This window comes from Notolabrus celidotus, chromosome 8, assembly GCF_009762535.1.
Source record: "Notolabrus celidotus isolate fNotCel1 chromosome 8, fNotCel1.pri, whole genome shotgun sequence".
NCBI classification, from domain to species: domain Eukaryota; kingdom Metazoa; phylum Chordata; class Actinopteri; order Labriformes; family Labridae; genus Notolabrus; species Notolabrus celidotus.
Window position 1 is genome coordinate 16,144,300 of NC_048279.1, and position 19,429 is coordinate 16,163,728.

The 19,429-nt window shown below is 37.7% G+C and overlaps 3 protein-coding genes across 9 annotated transcripts; 1 reads left to right on the forward strand and 2 right to left on the reverse strand.

Moving 5' to 3' along the window:
- Window positions 1-143: 143 nt before the first annotated feature.
- Window positions 144-3,620, reverse strand: gdf9 (growth differentiation factor 9). Its single transcript, XM_034689561.1, has 2 exons — window positions 3,125-3,620; window positions 144-1,922 (listed from the first exon to the last, which is right to left on the reverse strand). The coding sequence occupies exons 1-2, from the start codon at window positions 3,558-3,560 to the stop codon at window positions 982-984; spliced, it is 1,377 nt and encodes a 458-aa protein (XP_034545452.1). The 5' UTR covers window positions 3,561-3,620; the 3' UTR covers window positions 144-981.
- LOC117817078 (septin-8-A) lies at window positions 3,368-18,169 on the forward strand. Of its 7 annotated transcripts, none has more exons than XM_034689566.1 (11): window positions 3,641-3,727; window positions 7,147-7,279; window positions 11,656-11,770; window positions 11,902-12,097; window positions 12,489-12,675; window positions 12,764-12,925; window positions 13,268-13,364; window positions 13,553-13,721; window positions 14,944-15,076; window positions 15,162-15,349; window positions 17,437-18,169. In XM_034689566.1, the coding sequence occupies exons 4-11, from the start codon at window positions 11,931-11,933 to the stop codon at window positions 17,489-17,491; spliced, it is 1,158 nt and encodes a 385-aa protein (XP_034545457.1). In that variant the 5' UTR covers window positions 3,641-3,727; window positions 7,147-7,279; window positions 11,656-11,770; window positions 11,902-11,930; the 3' UTR covers window positions 17,492-18,169. The 7 variants fall into 7 exon arrangements, 5 of the variants coding, with proteins under 5 accessions (XP_034545459.1, XP_034545456.1, XP_034545457.1 ...); XR_004632078.1 differs by lacking the exons at window positions 3,641-3,727; window positions 7,147-7,279 and adding exons at window positions 9,980-10,097; window positions 16,404-16,767; XR_004632079.1 differs by lacking the exons at window positions 3,641-3,727; window positions 7,147-7,279 and adding exons at window positions 9,980-10,097; window positions 16,404-16,527.
- sowahab (sosondowah ankyrin repeat domain family member Ab) lies at window positions 6,855-8,589 on the reverse strand. The gene has a single exon (XM_034689562.1). The coding sequence runs from the start codon at window positions 8,456-8,458 to the stop codon at window positions 7,094-7,096; it is 1,365 nt and encodes a 454-aa protein (XP_034545453.1). The 5' UTR covers window positions 8,459-8,589; the 3' UTR covers window positions 6,855-7,093.
- Window positions 18,170-19,429: the final 1,260 nt, after the last annotated feature.

A 19,429-nucleotide genomic window follows, 5' to 3' on the forward strand; every position in this document is an offset into this window, starting at 1 on the left:
AATTTGCAATGGCATCAGATCAGGGATGCAATGAGTCTGAATGTATCCATATGTGTATCTTGACTTGTAGGGCTACATTTCCACAGTCATCAAAATACATGTTCTCCTTGTTGCTGCAAAGACCTCATTAAACATTAGAATGCTAACTTTTATGCATGTTATTTTTTTATTTTCCAACTTTCAAGAAAACCTGTTGACACATTTTCATCCTTTTGAATATCTATAAGCTGAGCACAGACATACAGTGAATTCATTCAATTTGCATAAATAGACATGGCGTGCTTTTAGTCACATTCAATCAGGACAAATTCATAAGTATGTAGTCAAATCATTTGTTTACAGTCACTTAGTGACCAGAGGTAATACACACTGAAACCTTGACAACTTTCACTCTGGAGATTAGAAAGGCACCTTGACTTTTGAGACAAGCTGTCTGTAATCTCCAGGAATAAAATAATATGTAAAAGGTTTGATTAAGAGTTTGTGACTGTTTTTTTAAATATTTTGTCCGGAACAGGGTTACTTAAAACTTGGCAATTGTGCTAAATTAAAGAACAATGACAGACCACCCACCCAATATAAATTAACAAAAAACGAACTTAAAAAAAATACAAAATTATACAACACACATTTTCTTCAAGTGCGTCAGATTCAAAACTATGTTGCGAAACAGTAGTTTAAAGAATGGGATGCAAAGGCACCCTTTCTTGTCACTTGTAAACAAAAAAGAAATAAATGTCATGTTTCCACATTTTTCATTAGGATAAAATACTTTTTTAAGTAAACACATTCGATTAAGTAAACACACCTGCTCCAGATCAAATATATTTCATGCACAACGGTTTTATAAATTCCTGAAATCACTGAGCCTGGTCAGAGTATCTGGTCCACCTGTAACACCTGCTGATAAGGACTGTGCTGATGTTCTTTATAGCCTCTCAAAGAAAGAGAAGAAATTCAGAAGACATGTAGGCAGCTGACTTAGCGACATGTGCACCTGGTGGCCACCATGTCTTTAATCTCTTTGTAGACATAGGAGCCGTCCTTCTCAAAGATCATAACACTCAGGGGACTGTAGTGGGAGGGGATGCATGAGGGCCTGGGCACAGAGGAATCCAGTTTTTCATAGATGAGGTTCTGTACCACCGTGTGGAGAGGGGAGCCGTAGATGAAGCCCACGGTGTTTGGGCAGATGCCTCTGCAGTACCTGGGGTTGTACTTGGGAGGAAAAACAATCCACTGATCTAGTTTTAGCTGGCTGAATCGCACCCTGAAATCATACAAGGCACAGTCAGTGGTTGGGAATTCAGAACTTGGAAGAAGCTCAGGCAGGTGGTAATCCCCACTTTTATCACCTCTCTTGCTCTTTGGAGACGCCCTTCTCCATCTTCTCTTCCGCCCAATCCTCTGCTCTGGTTTGTAACCTCTCTGCTTGTGAATAGTGTTACCTGCAGCGGCTGACTTGTGACCTGCTCTGTCACTGACAGGTAACCTCTGGTGGGCGATGTTGCTTGTGTCATTGAGATACAGAAGCAAAAGAGGTGACCTTAGGTGGAACTGTGGTGGACCTTTGCTCCTTTCACCTCTGGCTCTTTGTTCCTCTGGGCAGGTTACATTGATGAACAAATGTATGTTCTTTCTCTGGAACTGTAAAAGAGGCTGGAGAAACGAAGTGACATCCACCTCCACCCAGTTCCTCCCACTCCCCCTGTTTGTGCTGGTTGTGACGTTCACAGTGAGGTGGGCTACGGGACACAGCCGGCACTGGTCGGAGAGCTCCTGTTCCTTGACATTCAAGTAGCACACCGAATTGACTGGTGAAGCAAGGTCTTGGTCTAAACTGTACAACAGGGTTGCCTTCAGGAGATGTTCTTTTCTTCTTACTTGATGAAGACTGTAGGACAGATCCTGCATGAAACTTTCTGAAGAAGAACACGAATAAAAAGAGGCCACAATGTCACCATCAAATGAGGAGTCATAACACAAATGTACATTTAATCACTGAATGAACATCTTGTTCAGGCACTGATCTAAGTGCACCATGTCTCTTGTACCTTATATGTGGTGAAGAGGCACTACAGTACATATTATAATCCATTGAATAGGACCATATTTCAGGTATCCTATTCCTAGACACACGAGCAAGAAATTTATATCAAATTTCGTAACTTTGGAAATACTGCAACCAAGCTTTACACAGTGTTCACCACTATAGTCTTTCAAATCTGTTGAGATGGAGTATATCTCACAGGAGAACTTGAAAAATAGAATTTCACAATAAAAGAAGTAAACACTATATGGAAAAATTCCATCTTCCTACTCCAACATTCATGTTCTAATCTCAGTTTATCAAACATGTAGTAAAATCTATGGAGAGAACCAACAAACAAGCAACTCAATGTTGCTTAACTTATGCAGCTTGTATTAAATTCAGTCTGACATTTAACAAACTTGTTATTTTCTCTCCCACTATTGGAAAAATGTAGACAGTTGTTGTTGGAACCTCTGTGCATTATGCATAGTTTCCAACTTTAAGTAATACAAAGATTAAAAAATGGCCTTTAAAAAAAATTGCATTTTCATTATAGACCTCTATAGATTGAACAGAGCTCCTGGTCTGAATTATACAGTTGTTTCCAGGGTTAGTCAGTTTTCAAGTTTTGACATCACCCAACTTGTATTATTGGTACGATGTGTGTACAAAATAATTATTCCAAAAGATTTACATTTAGAAACAAGCCACTTTAAAAGACAGATCTACATAAGCCCATATCAGACTTCTCAAGTCATAGTTATATTTACCAAACAAGTATGCAGTAGGCTATATTGTCAGACCTCACAGTAAATATGGGATTTTAAGTTTGCTGAATAAAGTCTAAGACTCATGAGCAGTTGGTAAACCATCCTTGCCAAAGTATATAATCCAAAATCCACTAAACTAGTTGTTACTGGCACTACACATTAAAACCAGCTTTTTATTAGAGAGTATCTCACATTCTTTGTTCAAATTGTCTTTGGGTATCATATTTTGGTGTCATTTTGCCAATGTTGATCTTTTAGAGGTCATTGTGGTTCAGTGTGGCTACATGCCATTGTAGGCTACGGGTGTGATGCAATTACTCACCTTTGTGACTTTTTGTTCGACATTCATCTTGTGGTTTGATCAGTCGGACTGTGTTGTAGATAATATTTCCGTCCAAACTCCTCTGCACTCTTGGAGACTTCTTGTACACCTCCGTCAGATATTTGATGTATTTGTGCTCAGGTTTCATTTTTCTCCTCAGATCTGGGCTCCACCTCGAGCCTCCGTGCTCTGACAGGGCTTTGAGTAGAGGCAAGAAGATGCTGCTGTAGGGGTACGTCATGTCACTCAGATTGTGCGCCGAACTGGAGGCACCCAGAGAAGATCCAACCACGGGGAAGCTGCAGGTGAACAGCAGCAGCAAGAAAAACGTGCGAAAATAACGAAGGACAGCTGGCATCGGCATTTGTTTTTCCATTATAAACACCAAGGAACAGGTCAAACTTGGAGGGACTCTCCGCTGAGGTCTCCAGGTCATCTGGAACACGCACGTGCCACAGCTGAACGCCCAGGTGTTCGCAATCAACTATATCAATCATACTTTCTCAGGTAAAGCCACCCATTGGCAGATAAATGACGACTTCTCCTGTTTCATTCTACCAAAAGGACTTAAAAATAGCAAGAGACTGATTTTGTTTTCACCAGGTGAGAGAAATTCAAATAACTTTGATTTGAGGTCATAAAAACAGTGATTTCCGGCTGCATTTACACTAAATATACTCTTTTATTTTGTAAATGAACTACGTTCGGGGTTTTTTTTTCCTCACAAAACTGACACTTTTATTTCTATGTACGATACCACACTTTTATGATTCGATACATACAGATTACTTTTTTGGTAATTGAATCGATACCCGATACATTATAATTTGTTTTAATAAAATGCAACCCTTAAAAGACAATAAGTCCCATGACAAATACTGTTCATTTAAAAACTTTAATATGCAAATCCTTTGCACTAGTTTACGACACACTGGTACGTCCCTAGTTTCTGATAAAATGTACCCCCAAAACATCTATAAGCGCCTGGTTCCTTTTCAAACATTTTTTTTGTTAGTTAAGTTTCAAAGACAATTTGTAGGCGTAGAAGGAAAATATCTTAGGCGAGTTGGCCTTCTGAAAGCATCTGAGTAGCTATATGCTACTACTGTAAGCTAACATATAGTTAACCTTAATGTGTTTTAACAGTCAAAACAGTCAATGCTCGACTTCAGTGAGTGGGTAAAATATATTATTTTAAAGTTAAGTACTAAAAAGTTTTAATTAAAAGGTAGATAGTGTGAGCTGATTCCAGTACAACATACAGTGAATGGTGTAACTTGTGGGCCGAAGCAGCTATCTATGTTATCTAGCATGTTAATTGTGTGGATATGCTATTTCACTGATCAATAACTTTATACATTTTCTTAACATTATAGTTCAGGGGAACATAACTAATGTAGCTAGTTGTATCTGTGTTTTGTTGAGTTGCTGGTAAACCTCCAGAGTGAGAGACTGGCAGCTATCTTTTCTTTCAAACTTCAGTATTTCTACAAAAGCAAAGCATGCATTCAGCAAATCTCTCAAGAATTCATTGAAGAAGAAACTGCTTTCTTTTAATTCTCCATCTCATTGATGATATTTTATCTTATATGGATTTACACAAGTGCATCTCCAAGAAAGGCTTGACTTTAATCGTAACAGTTTGTGGGTGAGCAGCTATCTATGTTATCTAGCATGTTAATTGTGTGGATATGCTATTTAATTGATCAATAACTTTATACATTTTCTTAACATTATAGTTCAGGAGAACATAACTGATGTAGCTAATCGTATATTATCCGTGTTTTGTTAAGTTGTTGGTAAATCTCCAGAGTGAGAGGCTGGCTCAAATATAGGTACAGATGTTGTTTTGGGTCTTATTATAATATATAATATACTTATACCATTTCTGGGTAATAGTCTGTTCTATATGTTTATGGTAACAATACTCCTCATTGTGCCACCATGAAAAACTATCTTTAGATTATAGTTACCTTGACTTCTGACCACCAGATGGCAGAAATTACATTAAGACAACCAAGCAGCATATTACAGCCTTGATAAATAGCACAATGCATTTTTTCTAATATAGGCCAGAAAGTTGAATTTTGGAAAGAAGTTAAGAATTATGTTTAGGAATGAATGTATCTTATGAACTATACCAGAGCTATTTAAAAAAAAAAAATCGCAGTCACTGATTAGATCATTTAGTTTATTGAATATTTATTTAATTTAATACTACCTGGAGAACATGATATCACGACAAGTGAGTTTTTCTTTTTGCATTTGGAGCATCTGTTTTTCTAAGCTCTCATGATTTGAATTAACATCCTTTGGTACTTTTTAATCTTAAACCAAAACAAAGAATGACTAGTCCGAGGACCTCCATTATCTTGCACCATGGTGGTCAAATACAGCTGAAAAAGACTCCTGAATTAAGGTTGATTAACTCCTTGCACCACAAAAGTGTAAGCTTAGCCCCATTACTTTCAAAGGTTTAAAAATTAGATTATTTATGACATTCAACTCATCGATATTATGAAGTACACTTTTAGCCTCTTAAATCCCCTAGCTGGGGTTTGAATTAGTTTCAGCAGTGTCTCAGTTAAGTGCCATATATTCATATTTAACTGTAGGCTAATGTGTATCCCATGCTTAAAACTGGATTCTAGTATTAAAAACAAATTGACACATTTTTTCCATTTTGCACTGACAGGAAATTATACAAGAGCTGGAACACACCACTATATTGTTTAATATCCTTTGATGTTTGTAGATTTTATTTTAACTATTTAGGAGATACCTAGAAATCTTTCTGCAGTGTATCTCCTTTTGTGATTTTTTAGATGTCCTTCAGTATTGAAGAAAAGTTTAAAGGTGGGATTTAAAAACATACTAAAGCTTGCTGTGTTCAATAGTTGTTGCAGTTTTCCTTTGCCAGTATCATTATGCAAGCAACATCTTTTCCAGATGACTAGACAAGGGATATTGTTTCTGGCTCTGTTTTGCTAATGGCTTCATTGTCTGAGCACCAGCTCTGCATATCGTCAGAATTGTTTTTCCCTAGGTCGGTTAAGGATAAAAATAGTGTACAGCACAAAAAAGGGACCATTACTGTTCTTCACATGCCTGATTTGGGATTTGGGAAACAATGACTGTTTACTCTTTTATTCATTAATGACAACATACAGTATTCATAAAGATGGCTTTAAATTGTTTTCTTTACGTTTTCAGTTAGACCCTAAAATTGTATCTTTTACTTCTTTATTCCAGGTGAAAAAATTCACGTCAAACTGGTATTTCTGATACTAAAAAGACAAGAAGGCCTCCCTCATCCGTTACAAAGCAACTTCACAAAGAGATTAATAGACATTCCACCACTTGGTCAAGTGACCTGCTTTTGAATAAATGGCCCTCAAAAGATCCCCTCTGCTTTCATTGAAGCTGAGAGAGACGGCTTTCAAAATGCTTAAGCTACTGTTTGTATCTGAAATAAACTCTAGTGTTTTCTCCATGTCATGAGAAAATACAAATTTCACAGTTACCTAGATATATGTAATTTGTTGCCAACAAAAACAGGTCTTCTGTATCCAGAAGACCTACTGGTGCCATAACTCCTCACATTCCAGATTCAAGAATCAAGTGTTATCTTCTAAAATGTAAGATAATTTGTATGCCTACCAATGGTTGTGTTATAAACACAAAAACATATAAAATTGAGTTAAGCAACATTCCTTGTTAACACACGGAGTTCAACTACAAAAAGATTTAATCATAAATAGCATTCATAAATATTACATGGAACAGTGATTTACTATACAAGGGAGCAAACACCTGCTGGGTGGAAGCTACATATCTGTAATTCTGTTATAGACGTTCATGTAAGAATGTTAAAAAAGTTGTTTTATATTACATGATGTACAAACTCAGAAAGTATAATCTATATCTTTATAGTTTCAATCTCAGTGTCTCTTGAGGTCCATGTCTTTCTCACCAGTCCTGAGCATACCTCACTGTTGTCTTCTGCTTCTTCCCCATGTGAGGCTGGAACAGTTTACTGATGGTGTTAAAGCTCTTCGGCTGCTCTCTGCAGTCTTCATCCTCTGTCTTCACCTTATTCCTGCTCTGCTGACCTCCTAAAAGTGCCTTAACTTCTGCTGACACACCTTTTCCCAGGTAGTGTATGGCCTTCTTGCCATCATTGTCTCTTACATTCACATTTGCTCCGTATTTTTGCACAAGCAGATTTATCACATCAAAGTTGTTGTGGATGGCTGCAATGTGCAGAGGTGTGTATCCACCATGTGCTTTACTGTTTATGTTCACACAAGTGCCTCTTTTCCTGGAGATATTCACAAGCTTGTGTATCATGTCGCTGTTGCCGTCCTTTGCAGCCCAGTGAAGAGCTGTGAAACCAGACATGAAGTCTTTTTTCTGTGCTAACCGTGCGTCCTGCAGCAGCAGACCGTGGATTTGTCCCCACAGTCCTGCAGCACACTTCACCAACCACTCATGTGCTAGTTGCTCCAGAGGCACAGACTCTGAATACTTTGAATCATCCCCTTGCCTGGTGGTCTTGATTGGGGGCCTCGCATTGGGAAAAACTGGGGTCTGGGTGTCATCTGCCTGTCTGCTTTTCAAACCTTCAGGGTCACTTTGTGCATCCTTCTTGCAAGTTGCAAAGTTCAGATTTTGCACTGATGGTTTGGACATTTTGGTTACTAACGTGTTAGTCTGGTGCACTTGAGAATATAATCCGTCTTCTGGTGCAAGTTCTCTCGGTGGAGATTTGATGGCTACGACAGCAAACACAGCTCCAGATTTCCTCGCCTTGCTATCATGATCTCCGGAGATATTCAGGACTTTCAGAGTGGTTGTGTCTGCACTACTGCAGTTTGTAGATCTCCTCTCCTGTACACTTTCAACGAATGCATGTTTGGCATCGCTATGATAATTGACATTTCTGTTTGAAAGAGAGCTCACGTTTTTGTTCTCAATATCAGAATAAATCCTCCTGGTTGACTCGACTCGTTGTGGAGGGGATGTGCATGAAAAGCTCGTGTTTTGGCTGGAGAAACTGTCATCCATCTGCGAGCTTTTCTCTGGTGCATCGTGCGCCACCTCTTTAACAAAGTCCTGATATCTTTTCTTCACCACCACAAACTTAACCTCGTCGATCTGTTTCACCACGGCGACGCTGTTCACCAACTTCTTGAAAAGGTCTCTATTGTGCTGTTTTTCCGCGGGATCACTGCAGCTGATCTCACTCCTGAAATTGTTGAGCAGCTCCGAGTTCTTCACTTTGCCTCCGTGCTCCAGCAAAAAAGACAAAACCGATTCCTGGGTCAAAGCCATGTTTTTCTGAAATATGAAATGATCTATCGGAGAGATTACATTCGAAGCCCGAGAAGGGATTATCTCATCGCCCTGTGTGCTCCCCTCTCTGTTGCCCTCCACCAACCTGCTGCTTCCGGCGCGTCTCCAAATCAAACAGCCCGTTTTTATCATGGCTGTCCCCGTTAAACCAGCAGATCTCCGTGAGCCATTTAAAGGGCATACAATATATTTGTTCTTCACATTCCTACACCTTGATTGTTATAAATGACACGGATGTTATATAATTATAACGAATAACTATATCATTTAAGTAGCTACAGTAAATAAGGGTTCATTTATAACGACATTTTCACAAACATATAAAAATATTTTATTCTTTCGACATTTTGTCAGACTGTAAACTGTTTTATTATTACTAATGATCCTTACTGCTGACCTAAATGTTTAATATTTTGACCAATATATTCATTTTTTTAAGAAATACTGTAAACTCTATGAGATAACTCAGCTAAGTAAAGATCATTGTTGAAAAGTAAGGTTTAAATTGTAAAGTTAATACAGTAAAGATGTCAACGACGTGATTCATGTTGGCTATTCTGGTGTTACAACCAGGGGCGTCACCAGGAATTCTGGGCCCCTGAAAAGATACCTCAGTGGGCCCCATCACCACAGCCAACCCTACAAAATATAACATTGCTGCTATAATACTGTTTTATTTGCATTAAACAAAATTATATGCTTAAAGCTATCCTGGTTAACTGATTCAAATCTAAGCTAAATATCAATATTATTTATTTTACAATTTCTCCAAATGTAACTGCACAATATTGACCTTCAGACTGTCCACCTCTTTAAACAAGATTATTTGAAGTCAAGTGACTTGTTGAATAACAACAAGGGGGCATTATTGAGTATAATCTAACTTCATGAAATAAAATAAAACTCTAAAAACCTACAGTTTACTTTCAATCAGATTCAGCCACACTTGATGCTGTGAAAATATGACAATTCCCCACTTTAGGCATAAGACGCACATCTCACGGAGCCGAGACTCCCCTTTTTTCCAGAAAGGAATTCTGAATGTACGTTTATTTATTCAGACAAAGTGTACAGATGGATCCTATAGGAGGATGTGTTTTATTGTCTAAAATAGATAGTTTACAGAGGCTACTACTGTAGCTGGTAGATCCAGTGTGCTGGGTAGCTCAACATTTCATTGACAGTTGATTTATTGACTATAGGCCTATTGCACGGAGAAACTGATCATCAAAGTTTAATGAATTATACTTAATATTGTGGAGTAAAATACAACATGTCCTCTGGATTTCATTTGACATTTTTGTGGCATTTTATAATGAGGTAATATTGTGAAGAAAGAGAGACTTTTCTCTGACACTGAATTGGCAGATAGAAAGCTTCAAAAATCTAGTATTGAGGCTTGTATTTTTATTATCTTAATAATTAAAACTGAGGAAGATATAGTGTATCATCAGAGCTCTTGCAGTGTCGCCCTCCAGCAACGAGGGGGTGTTGCCTCCAAGTGGCCATATAGAGAGCTGTGAGTCTGTGTTGGATGAGGAGCAGGGCTGCCTGAACGCATAATTCCTGCTCACAGCCACTTGTGACGATGGCGGCCAATGAGGTTGATGTCTTCGCAGTAAGTATGATATTACACTGTCTGCGGACCTGAAATAACCAATGATTTTGGTGTCTTGTAAGTAGACCGAGGAATTAAACTAGATAACGTAGCATTCAGGTGTGTGTTTATAGAAAGGTGATGGTGATGAGGTGTGTGTCGATAATGCAGCAGGGTGGCTGGGATAAAGACGCATTTTCAGCTGCGGTCTAGTGAGTGGAAATTAAGCGTCTTCCCATGGACCTAAAATGTTCTTCAGCATCCAGCAGTGCAGCATGAAAAACGGCACGATGTGCACTTGGCTGTTCACCATGTCAACACCTCTGACAGGTGCACACCGGGGCGAAAGGACCGTGCGTTCGTGTGAATCACAGGACAGCGGGCTGGAGACCCAAGTTAAGAGGATAAACATAAGTAGCAGCCTCTCCAAGTGGCAGCTAGCTGCACTAGATTGCTCAGCGAAAATTTGAATGAACCAGTCAGACGTATAATTCGTGGATGTGTGTTAAACCATAGCTTAAAGTTTGTGTCTGGTATTTTTAGTATGCTGTTTGCAGGTTGCATCCTAAACGATAGAAGACCCTGATAAGTTGAGTGTAAGTGTGTGTGTGTGTGTGTGTGTGTGTGTGTGTGTGTGTGTGTGTGTGTGTGTGTGTGTATTGCTGTGAAAGGGGAGTTATGGGTACCAGGGCTGTGAGCTCCTTGGATATCATCCCACACTGTGAAATAACATCTAAAGAAAGAACTCTTTGTGTGTGTGTGTGTGTGTGTGTGTGTGTGTGTGTGTGTGTGTGTGTGTGTGTGTGTGTGTGTGTGTGTGTGTGTGTGTGTAATGGCAGACAGAGAGGGACAGAAACGGATGATTGTTGTATTGAACACATCCTGGTCCTCATGTTGAGCCTCTTGTTGGATGCCAGAATCCCAGCGTGTCTTTAGAATAGAAGGATGAACCATTTCCCAGCTTAAACAGCAAAAAAACAACAACAATCAATTCAAATGCTGTGCAGTATTATGTAGAGATTCAAAAGCCTTAATTAACTGTCAAATTGCTCAGTAGAATTATTTATCATTAAGGAGTTTTGACCAATCAGAATAAAGTATTTAACTAATCCATCCTGATAATAGTTGTTTCAAAAAAGCATATTTGTAATCCTCAACCATTCTAATATGCAGTATTTGTTACTAATAGATTATAGTCAGACTAAGCCCTGATAATAAAGTCATAGTACATACATGAGTCAAACTATGAGAAGTATGACATCACTGCAGAGAAACTTAAATGATTCATAACTTCTTTTCACATGGATTGATTTGTGTGTGTCTTTCTTGGAGGAATTTGCTTTGTAATCTTGACAGAAGTTTTTTTTAGGGCAGGCTGTTGAGTAAGAGAGATGACCTCATTTTCAAAAATGCTTTAAAACTTAAACCAGAATGTTGGGATGGGATCAGTCAGAAAGACTTGTTTTCACCTCATCGATTCATGGATATAAAGTGAATATGATGATGATGAACAATTTCTGAAATTCAAGTCATTTAAAATTAAACTGGTTATTTTCCTGACTGTTTTCAAAAACCTCAGAATGAAGAAAAGCGAAACCTGGAGCTCAGAGGCCATGTGGGGTTTGACAGTCTCCCTGATCAGCTGGTCAGTAAATCAGTCGCTCAAGGATTCAGTTTCAACATCCTCTGTGTAGGTACGTATGAACACAGAGAAATGAAACAATCCAAACATAGCTGTGAGAGTCATATGCTCTAAAGTGAAATCATAGTGTGAACCCTATATCTGTTTACCTCTTGTATTTTCTCTCTCTCCCTTTCTTATAAGGTGAGACTGGGATAGGCAAGTCAACCTTAATGAACACGCTCTTCAATACAACATTCGAAAATGAGGAGGCCAGCCACTACGAGAAAGACGTACAGCTGCGCCCACAAACATACAATCTGCAGGAGAGCAATGTCAACCTGAAGCTGACTGTTGTGCACACCGTCGGTTTCGGAGACCAAATCAATAAAGAAGAAAGGTACACATTTACTTTGGAAATTTGCATGGAAATTCAAAGATTTGCATTGCTAGCAAGTAGGCTCTGGAAGTTCAGCCAACTCACTTACACAGTATGGGACTAAGTATCTGGCCTGTTTCTGGCATGTGAATTGGGAGGGAAAAAAGGGAATAAGGGATTGACTGGTAGAACTAATGCAATCAAAAGACATTTGAGTGCTCCAGCAACAGGGAGTGAAAAAACAGATTTTTTTTATCCACAATGCATTCATTTCAGATTCTGTCACCAATATAATAACATGTCACTCACACATCAACATAAGCAATATTCTATGTGTTTTCTACTCTATACCTTTAAGAATGAAATAATGGAAATGCTGATTTTATATGCTTTCCCACTTTTTTCTTTGCAGCTACAAACCCATTCTCGAGTACATTGATGCCCAGTTTGAAAAATACCTTGAAGAGGAGATGAAAATAAAACGCTCCCTGTTCAATTGCCATGACACAAGAATCCACATCTGCTTGTATTTCATTGCCCCAAATGGACACTCTCTGAAGTCTCTGGATCTTGTTACAATGAAGAAACTGGACAGCAAGGTGACCACAGAATCTGGCAATTTGTATTTCAGCTGTTATTGCCTCTTATTCATCAGTCCATCACTCATATCTTGAATTATTCGTACAGGTGAACATCATCCCCGTTATTGCAAAAGCAGACACGGTATCCAGGAGTGAACTCGACAAACTTAAGATCAAGATTATGAGCGAGCTGGTCAGTAATGGAGTGCAGATATATCAGTTTCCCACAGAGGATGAAGCTGTCGCAGAAATCAACTCTTCCATGAATGTGAGTCCTAGAAACAAATTGATGATCCAACACATGTACCCATTATGTTTTATGAAATAGTTTGCACTCGAACTGTCCTCTCCACTCTCTCCAACTACAACAATAAAATATAATAAATATGAATTATAATAATATTCATTTGATTTTGTAATATATTATTAAGTGATTGGTCTCATTATGCTACAGGAAAAATTATGATTTTAGAACAAATAAAGTAGCCCTTTTTAAATCCATTGACTTACACTTGAATGAAAGTTTTTATAGTTGAATACTAATAAAAAAAATATTCATACACATTTCTGTTCAAACTCTTTAAAAAAACAACAAAGTTTTATATTACAGACTCATCTTCCCTTTGCTGTGGTTGGAAGTATTGAAGACGTTAAAGTTGGCAATAAGATGGTGAAAGCGAGGCTGTACCCCTGGGGATCAGTACAGGGTGAGTGCACTAATTTGGTTCGACAAGCATGAACAGAAGGGCTGTTTATATGCGCTGCTGAACTATTATTAGTTTTTCAGTCAAGATAAAAAACAAAATGATGACTTTCTTTTTTTATGAGCTCACTAAGCAGAGTGCTTTTTGTGGTTTGTGCATGGTTAAATAATCATGTTTTTTTTATCCCCCAGTGGAGAATGAAAACCATTGTGATTTTGTGAAGCTGAGGGAGATGCTGCTGCGTGTGAATATGGAGGATCTCCGAGAGCAAACACATGCTCGACACTATGAGCTCTACCGACGCTGCAAGCTGGAAGAGATGGGCTTCAAGGACTCAGACCCGGACAGCCAGTCGTTCAGGTGAAATTAGGGTTATCGGTGATGTAATGCATTATTGCAACTGACCTCAGGGCAAGTGCCAAAAAAAACCTGCACTCATTATTTGATAAATATGATGTTGACAAGGGAATTCATTGATAAACAGCACTTAAAAATGTTTTATTTGTTATTTGTTAAGAAGCTGTTAAATTATTCAGAAATGAAGACAACTCAGACTGAGTTCATATCTGAAGGCAAGATTAGCTGACTGTGAGCATCTGTGAGAGAAAGCCTACCAAATGCTTCGCCAGAGTTGCTGTGTTATGTTTTGTGGACTTTTTAAATCTATTTTTGACCCTTTTTTTTTTTCAAATGTCAGCAGAGACAGACTCCACTGTGGACTAAATGCTCCTCCAGACACAAATTCACACATTCATTGATGTCATAATTATATAAGAATGAGGAATGAGGAAAATATGGTTTGGAGAAAGGGAGTTATACCATGGTTAAATAATAAATTGAATTGTTGTTTTTTTTAAAACCTTTATCTTTTATGCCAAAAGATTGAAGCCTACAGGGTGAAGCGTTATGTGTAATTTTAGACTTTATTTAAATTACTCAAGCGTCAGTATAAGTAATTGATGAATTTGGATATATTTTCAACTCATCTGAATCTTTTAGAGCCTTTGGAAATCTATGTAGAGATAAGCGATCCACATTACTAAAGCATTGGGATAAAGTAAATCCAGTTCATGTGTTAATAGGCTAACTGGTGAGATGCTGAAACACCAAGCTACCAACTACACAAACAGGAAATCACTGTAGCATCTAAAATAGTCAAAATTAACCCATCACAGTTAAGGAAATTTTGGGTGTGATAAAAAATAATGTTCTGGACACCTATTGACCTTACTTTTTATGATTTTAATATTTCCAGTTGAAATTATTGCAGAATACTTTGAGTATTTGTCAGGTTTTTAGCCACTATGTAACCTGTTATTCTATTAGATTCAGCTGGTTGTATGATGAAAGCTATATATGCTGCTACAGTGATATCTGGCATGGCCTTTGAGTTGAAAATCTTTAGTAAACTTGTAGCTCTACGTGTAACTGAAACTGAGTATTATGTTGTGATTCGTTCATCCCTGCCTGGTAAACATTTGTGTACATCTAAGCAAGGTTTGAGCTCATACACAACAGCATATTAATCCGTTGCACAGAGGGCTTTACACTCATTTACCTTTTCCCCTACCCTGCTCCTCAGTCTTCAGGAGACATACGAAGCCAAAAGGAGGGAGTTTCTTGTGGATCTGCAGCGCAAAGAGGAAGAAATGAGACAGATGTTTGTGAACAAAGTGAAGGAGACAGAAGCAGAGCTGAAAGAAAAAGAAAAAGAGGTGAGGATTGACATCCTAAAAATGTTGAAAAATATACCAAGTTTAGTTTACCTCACACGGTGCCCTGTCCCAACATCATATTTAGCTGCACGAGAGGTTTGAACAGCTCAAGCGAATGCACCAAGAGGAAAAGAAAAATCTGGAGGAGAAAAGACGAGAATTGGAGGAAGAGATGAATGCCTTCAATAGAAGAAAAGTTGCAGCTGAGACACTGATGGGACAGGCACTACAAGGCTGTTCACAACCATTCAAGAAGGACAAAGACAAGAAGAAGTAAGTCAGCTTTTCTGTTTGTGCTCTTTGGATCATTTACAACATCATTTTCAGAGCAAACAGTGTTATTAAATAGTAACAACACTAAAGTTTCTTCAGTTACTCAAGGAAAAAATGTTTAATACAACACAGATTGTATCACAAACCATGAACATTTATTCTCTGAGTCAGTTTTTATGTGGATAATATGATTAATGAGATAGGCTTATCTTACCAGAAGCCATGTTGGCTTAGAAACTGATACACAGACAGATTCAGACGGACACTGTGTGCCTAGACATAGAAAGAAGGGTCACAGCTTGCATGACAAAGCCTAATGGTTATTTCTCTGCAGGCTGACCTGCCAGACTGCATCTCAGGCAGGGGCACTTCTGTTTACATTTGACTGGTCTCAGTAATGCTCATACCAAGTGCAACACAGATAATAGAAATACAGAATAATATTGATTGCAGGTGGGGACTTTATATGTCATGATTCGTTATGCATGCTCCAATGTGCATAGGACAATGCCCAACATGGCTCAATGAATACACATCGCAAAGGTGTCTTAAAGCCAGGTGAACAAATTGACTTTAAAAAGCACTTTAAGTTTTGCTCATGCAAGTTTTTCACACAACAATGGTGAATAAAGGTAGTTTGATACTGTGATTATCAATAATGCCCTTTCCTCGGACCCCACCTATAACAAGACTTAGGCTGTGTATTATTATGTTTTGATTGGGAAGTGGCTTTGGTATTTTTGAGTGAATACTCTCTCATTTTGAGTACTCTCAAAATGCAGCTCCTGTAGCTAACTTGCCTAGCCTCAGTTTAAATGAATGGAGGAGCCAGGCTTTCAGTCTGGCTCTGGACATACCCTCCAATAAAAATGTTGTTGTTGTTTTTTTGTTGTTTAAAGTAGCAGCAACCCAAACACTGTTGCATTCTCATTTCATTCATATATTTGCTTCAATTTCACCATATCTGAAACTCCCTACCCTGCCATCTGTCGTCCTTCCATTTCATTTTTTCCCCACATTTTGTCTTTGTCTACTTTGTCCTCTCCCTTTTCAGTTGATTTATCGAACACCCAGAAAAACCAGGAATGTGTCTTCCATCTGCATGAGAAAAGGGACTGTCATATCTGACATATCTTCCTGACACTGTATGTGTGGACTTAGTGTCACAGTGACTGCACGTATGTGAGCCTGAATATTGTTATGGCTATGAGCCACTGTTTACTTACGGATTAAAAAGGTAGCTGTGCTTCATGTCTTAATGCTGACTGTGCTAAACACACAATCCTCAGACTGTTTTCATAACGTATAGCTTAATTTGTTTTATGTTCTTGTTTTGAAAGTGTGTTCATCTCCTGTTTTTAAATGTCAAGACTTAAAATAGGAGCCTTTCAGTTACAGACTGGATTGAACTGATGAGTGTAAGTTATATGATCATTAAATTAACAAGTAATTGTGTGTATTTATACAAGCAGTTATTCAAAAATTAAATGGTTTCCAGTGGGGCTTTTGTGAGACAGGATGTCTTATAATGCACATGAAAATATTGTGTTTTTCTGATTGTTACTAGTTTTCAGAAGGTATTGTTTATAGTTTTCTGAAGAGTATTTAGTTTTCTAACATCAGTCCATGCAACATGATGGAGAAAATTGTATTGATTAAAACAAATCTGGAATTGAGTCAAATATTTAGCATTTATGTTTAAATAAAAGTTGAAAATTAATAACTGAACTTGGCATCAGTTCATCTGTTGGTTAGCTGAACCCGTTTAATCCTCCCAGTTCTTTGAGATGTCTCATCATGTCAGTCATTTGTGTGATTCAGAGCATTTCATATTGCATCTGTCATGACCAACAAAAAGCATGTTTCCCTCTCTGATTTTGATTGACAGTGTCAACAGTGTTTCTGCAAAAGCATAATCATTTAATTCAAATTTGAGCTCAGCGAACAGGACAAATAATCCATGCTGAATTAACTGTTTAAAATTTGCACTGTACTTGAATATGTCTTGTCTTTTGGATATTTGTCGAGTGATGCTGAATAAGTTGCTTGTTCATATCAATAACATGACTTTTCTCTCCTCTTCATAGCTTCTTTAGTCTGCCATCTGCGTGCTCCTTAACCTCAGGAAGGAATTTGAATTAGAAGGCTTCTACTGCATTAAAGGATCACAGACTAACAATCAACTTTATTATTTTTACAATGTGAAATAATAATTTTATAGGATTGCAATTACCACCCCTGGAAGTGAGTCAGCCTGAAGTCTTCCATGTCTACTAAACTCTCCTTAAAGCTTCTAAGCTTCGCTCTGTAGCATGGTCTCTGCATGGCTCCTAACCTTCAAACCTACTAGTATTGAAATGTATTTGCCAAAATCTCATTTTTTTTGTACTAGATGTGCTTTCTCCTTTCATCTGCCATGTTGTGCTTGTAGTTTCTGAGTGATGACAATTTACACTGTGAAATCTATCCTATAAAGTTATACAATATTGCAGTTCATTGTTGAACAATTTGAACATTATATTATTTATAAGCACTTTAAATCAATCATAGTTTAAATACTATATGAAAGCATTGTAAAATGTGCCCTATTACACTACCATGTCTGCCCTTGTGCTGTGTTTAATAGATCTATTAAGAAGTGTCCATAGTTTTTAACTGCAAAAACAGCATATAAATATTCTGTTATATGACGAAAGCCTGGATGAATAGAAATTCAGGGTTATATATCTTAATGTCAGTAGTTCTTTAATACAGGTCCGTGTTGGCCTGCTTGGAAATTTATAAATTCTGATGTAATAAAGAATTGTTTTATTGCGAAAAGTTATTTGTTTTGTTTATAATTGCACTTTGACAATAAAAGATTCAAAAAGTTGACAGCACAGGTTGTGTTAGTCGCACCCACAGCAGGTGCATTCTCAGGTTCCTTCTAGACAGTTCAAGAAACCTGCCTGAAGGTGCACATTTAAAAATGCAAAGGAGTCAACATAGAAAATGTGACATTTTCTGGCCTGTGGACAAGGAAGGTACTTGAATTTTAAAGAAATCCTTTTCGAAAAGTAAATGTTTTGTCTGTTCATCAACTCCTGTACTGTGCACTGGTCCCCATTGCTACAGTAGCAGATTATGTCTAGAGATATTGTGCTGACGGCGCTGATGGATAATTGTAGACAAAGTAAAAAATAGTGACATTAATTGCAGTTGTGGACAGTAACAAAGTAAATGTACTTGAGTACAGTACTTAGGTAAATTTTTTGAGTATATGTACTTTACTTGAGTATTATTTTTTGGGGGAACTTATTACTTTTACTCCACTACATTCAGAAGACAATTATTGTACTTTTTACTCCACTACATTTATATCAATGCTCTAGTTACCCACTACTTTTGCTTTGAAGTCAGCTCATGAATTTCCTTCTCTTTTCTGAAATCTGATCCCACGGTTGAACGTGTAGCAAACACAGAGCAGATTTCACTCGGATCAGGCAGTTTATTTAGAGGTGGTAATGATGGCTATAATTCTCCACCTGAGCACCTATGGTCATATAACAAAGCTGTAAAATAAAACTCAACATTGTTGATAATGTGTAATGTGTATTTCTTTTTGTTAAAATTGACTTTATAAAGTTGGTATCGAAAAAAGTATCGTTAAGGAACCAGTATCGAAATGAAGGTATCGGTATTAGTACCGGTATTAAAATGTTTTGAACAATACCCAGCCCTAGCCATATCTTCAGTCCATGTTAGACTTTTTTTTAAATGAAGAATGATACACATCATTTGAAATGTTCTCCCTGTTTCCCACTCTGCAAAAATACATACAAACATTCACAGTCCAACCTGAGAAAGCGTGTTGAGCTACAGAATATTTGTTTCATTCCAGATAAACATTTCATACCAAGTTGCCTGTGCTTGCAGTAACTTAGTGTCTGTTTTTATTCCATGGTATAGTTTTTAGAGATTTAAAATAATGGTTTCTAGATAAACAGAATGTAACTGAATGTACTCCTTTGTAGTCTTGACTGCACTTATGTATTTTGAAAATACCTTTTTTTAAGATTTGTTAAGAAGTACTTTGAAAAC